General features: G+C 37.0%; 1 protein-coding gene across 1 annotated transcript in view; it reads right to left on the reverse strand.

Moving 5' to 3' along the window:
* Window positions 1-3562, reverse strand: part of LOC102762121 (nesprin-1-like) — a 254153-nt gene that overhangs the window by 158097 nt on the left and 92494 nt on the right. The window contains exons 5-6 of the mRNA XM_015570483.1: window positions 2884-2967; window positions 356-406 (exon numbers count right to left, since the gene is read on the reverse strand). Of these exons, the coding sequence (XP_015425969.1) occupies window positions 356-406; window positions 2884-2967 (135 nt within the window). The remainder of the gene's footprint in view (window positions 1-355; window positions 407-2883; window positions 2968-3562) is intronic.

The following is a 3562-nucleotide window of genomic DNA, read 5'->3' on the forward strand; positions in this document are numbered from 1 at the left end:
AATAGGACTTGGTCATGCCTGTGTAGTGATACACACAAGTAAGTAGGGTGAGCCATAACAAAAGCAACAAACACATGGTTTCAGTGGGAATTTCAGGAGCATTCATTAGGTGCACACAATAAAATTAACCACAAAATGAAATTAAAAACTTTAAATTGAAAAATATGACATCATGCAAGGGATTACCAACAAAATACCAGACAGAAAAAAAAGAAAAGAAAAGGTTATCCGTTACATTCAAAACTTGACTGGAACTTAAAAGAAACTGTGATGAATAATTTAAGAAGATGCACTTACTTTGAAGTTTGTTACCAAATAGCATGAAACTTATGTTCTCTTTTACCTATAAAAGTCAGGAGTTAAAAATTCTAAAATTTGTACTAACCGGTGATCCTCTGTACATGGACTGACATGAAAGGCAAAGGGAGAAGATGATATATACAAAAAAATAATCTTTGAAAACCAGCATTCTTTGTTCAAAGGGAATAAAAATGTAGGAAGTAAATTTAGAGCATTATTTGCAGAATACACTTTAAAGACAAATGAAAGCCAAGAAGTAGTAAAGTAGAAAGAGACTGGTAGTGTTTAGTTCCCTATTTGGGGCATTGATAATTATAAACTATTCCAGACACATGTTAAAAAAATTATTTCCTCAGTCCTAGCAAAATGAATTTTATGTCGGTCAATCACCATAGAATACAATTAGAACTACTTATCCTTTTCATAACTCTAAACAAAGACCAAAATTAATAATAAAGTACTTCTTAAACTTCTAGCTCAATAATTCTCAGCCACAATTTCATTAGCTGTTTTATTAATTGCATCACTGTTTCTGTTTGAATGACATTAGAAGTAACCTAAGTGCTCATTCATAGGGGGAGTGGTTAAATAAACTCTGGTGCATCCAGGCCATAGAATACTATGCAGTTGCGAAGATGAATGAGGAAGCTGTCCATGAACTGACTCGGATGGTTTCCAGGATATGCTGTTAAATTTAAAAAGCAAAGTGTGAGAGTACATCAAGAGCACACTCCCCTTATGTCAAAAAGAAGGTGGTATATGAAGAAACATCTGCTCATCTGTGCAAAAGAAATGCAAGCATGATGAATGAGAAGCTAGAGAGACTAGTTACCTAGACATGTGAAAGGAAATGCAAGGGAAAGAATGATAATGGAGAAGGAAGGATGGGGAAGGCACTTCTCTAAGTATAACTTTTGCTCTTACTAATAGAATCATAGTAATGATCTCATTCCAACCCCTTCCCCGCCCCAAAATTAGTCAACTAGAATGTGTGTGTTGGGGGGAGGTTCTAAAAAATGGGATATAACTCTATTTCAATGAGTAACACTAAAAGGGACAGGAAGAACCGAAGCAACCTAAGTAAATTTAGAAGCAGTCTTTGGACTGGATATTGTAATGATAAGGACCAAACGAACTGCACGCAAATACTGTTCTCCAGTTACTTAGTCAATCTGTTTCTCACAGGGACATGGGTCAGCAATTCGGAAACTATTTTATGTGCATAAGAGGGTTGAAAAATAAGTGAGTATATTGTAGATGACAGCCAGATTCTCATTGTAAGAGAAAGCAGAAACAAACACCCATGGAAAACTAGAATGAACCTGTGGTGCTGAGTTGAAATATCAGTTTGAAATAATGGTTTATGCACATGTATATAGAAGTATCAGTTTGAAACAATGGTTGATACACATGTATATGGGAGAAGTGAGTGAGCGCGCATGAGAGATATCCCCAGGTTAGTACACATATTTTCTAGATCTGTTTGTTGGGAGGTCTAGGAGCAGTGAAACCTCAGTAGCAATGAGTACACCTACTACTCAAATCTGGGTTTCTAAATGCCCTTTGCTAATAAAAAGACCCAAGCTTCCTTAGAGAAGGACTGGGGCATGGAAAATACAAGATACGCAGGAGCCAGACTGAAGAAGCTTAATGGCCAAAATTTGAACAAACTAATAAATTAAAACTATAGAATAAAATAAATATCCCCAAGTTTGTGCTAAAATAAGTAACTGAATAAATAATTGGAGGAAAAAAGAAAATAATTTCTTACATTACAAATGAGGGAAATATAAAATCACCATTAGGCAAACAGCACAGAAATAATTACCGAAGGTAATCAATGCTAAAATTAGTGAGCAAAATTTAAGAATCAACAGAATATTAGCCTGATGTCAATGACCTCCCTTAAGTTCTTTCTCAGTTATAATATAAAGAGAAAATAATAATTTTACCATAAAAGAAACACAGCAAATGTCCTTACCATTGATCAGGATTAACATGACCAGCAATGAGACCTATCAGTATCCTATATCCACTAATATGATGCGCAGACAAAAATATATCACCTCCTTGGAATTCTTACAAAATATGCATCACTTCAATATAATCATAAAATTGAGAAGCACTTTTCAAGATAACTCACCCCCCAGTTATCAAAAGTGTCAAAGTTATGAAAGACTAGGAAAGAATGAACAAGTGCCATAGAGTGGAAGGGACAAAGGGTCAAATGCAAGGTGTGTGACTCATTGTATCCTGAAGAGAAATAAGACACTGGAGGAAAACGGATGAAATCAGACTAATGTCTATGGTTTTAGTCCATAGCATCAGACCAACGTGAAGTTCCGTATTTTGATAACTGTACTCTGTAATGTACTATGTATAAGTTGTTAGAGGGAGGTGCATGAAGCGTAGACATGAAATCGTTGTACCCCTTTTTGCCACTTTTCTGTAAATCTAAAATTATTTTTACAATAATACTGCATGTGTGTGTAGCTCACATGCAGAGTTTTCACTCTGCAGCCAATATTGAAAACATCTGTATGCCCACGCCTTCTTCAGGTGTTTTGGTTTTGCCTCTCTTACCCTCCTTCCTTCAAGGAACTTCAGCGCGGTGCCGATGTTAGCCACAGCGTGGATCCGCTTCATACGGCGTCCTTGCTCACACGGCTATGAAAGGAGAACAGGAATAGATCAAAATGCACACATTCAGGAGATGGCTCAATAAAAGATAAAGAAATAAAAAGAGACTTAAAAGATCTATTTAAGTGTATTTAAACATACTTGGAGAATATTCAAGAACAACCAGCATTACTTAATTTCTTAATAAAGATGGGCAGGTATAGGAAGGGGCATTATCCACACAGCACCTTAAAAGTTTACTGATATACTCAATAAAGGCCTTTCAGGTTTCTGTATGTCTAGGAAATTCACAAAATTCCTATGCTGTCTACTGACACTGTCATTCTTTAAAGTAGGAAATCTGTATATATGAAACCCTAAGGCGACTGGATGACCAGCTGGTAACTGTGATACACATTGACCACCAGGGGGCAGATGCTTAACACACAGGCATGGAGACATGGAACAAACTGATGAATCTCAGACGGAAGTGGGTAGGGGGAAAGGCAGGGATAGATTAACCAAAGATCTTATATGCATACTAGAGGCCTGGTGCACAGATCTGTGCACCGGTGGGGTCCTTCAGCCTGGCCTGCGGGGATTGGGCCAAAACCAGCTCTCCAACATTCCCCAAGAGGTCCCA

Source organism: Myotis davidii, unplaced genomic scaffold, assembly GCF_000327345.1.
Source record: "Myotis davidii unplaced genomic scaffold, ASM32734v1 scaffold1427, whole genome shotgun sequence".
NCBI lineage: Eukaryota > Metazoa > Chordata > Mammalia > Chiroptera > Vespertilionidae > Myotis > Myotis davidii.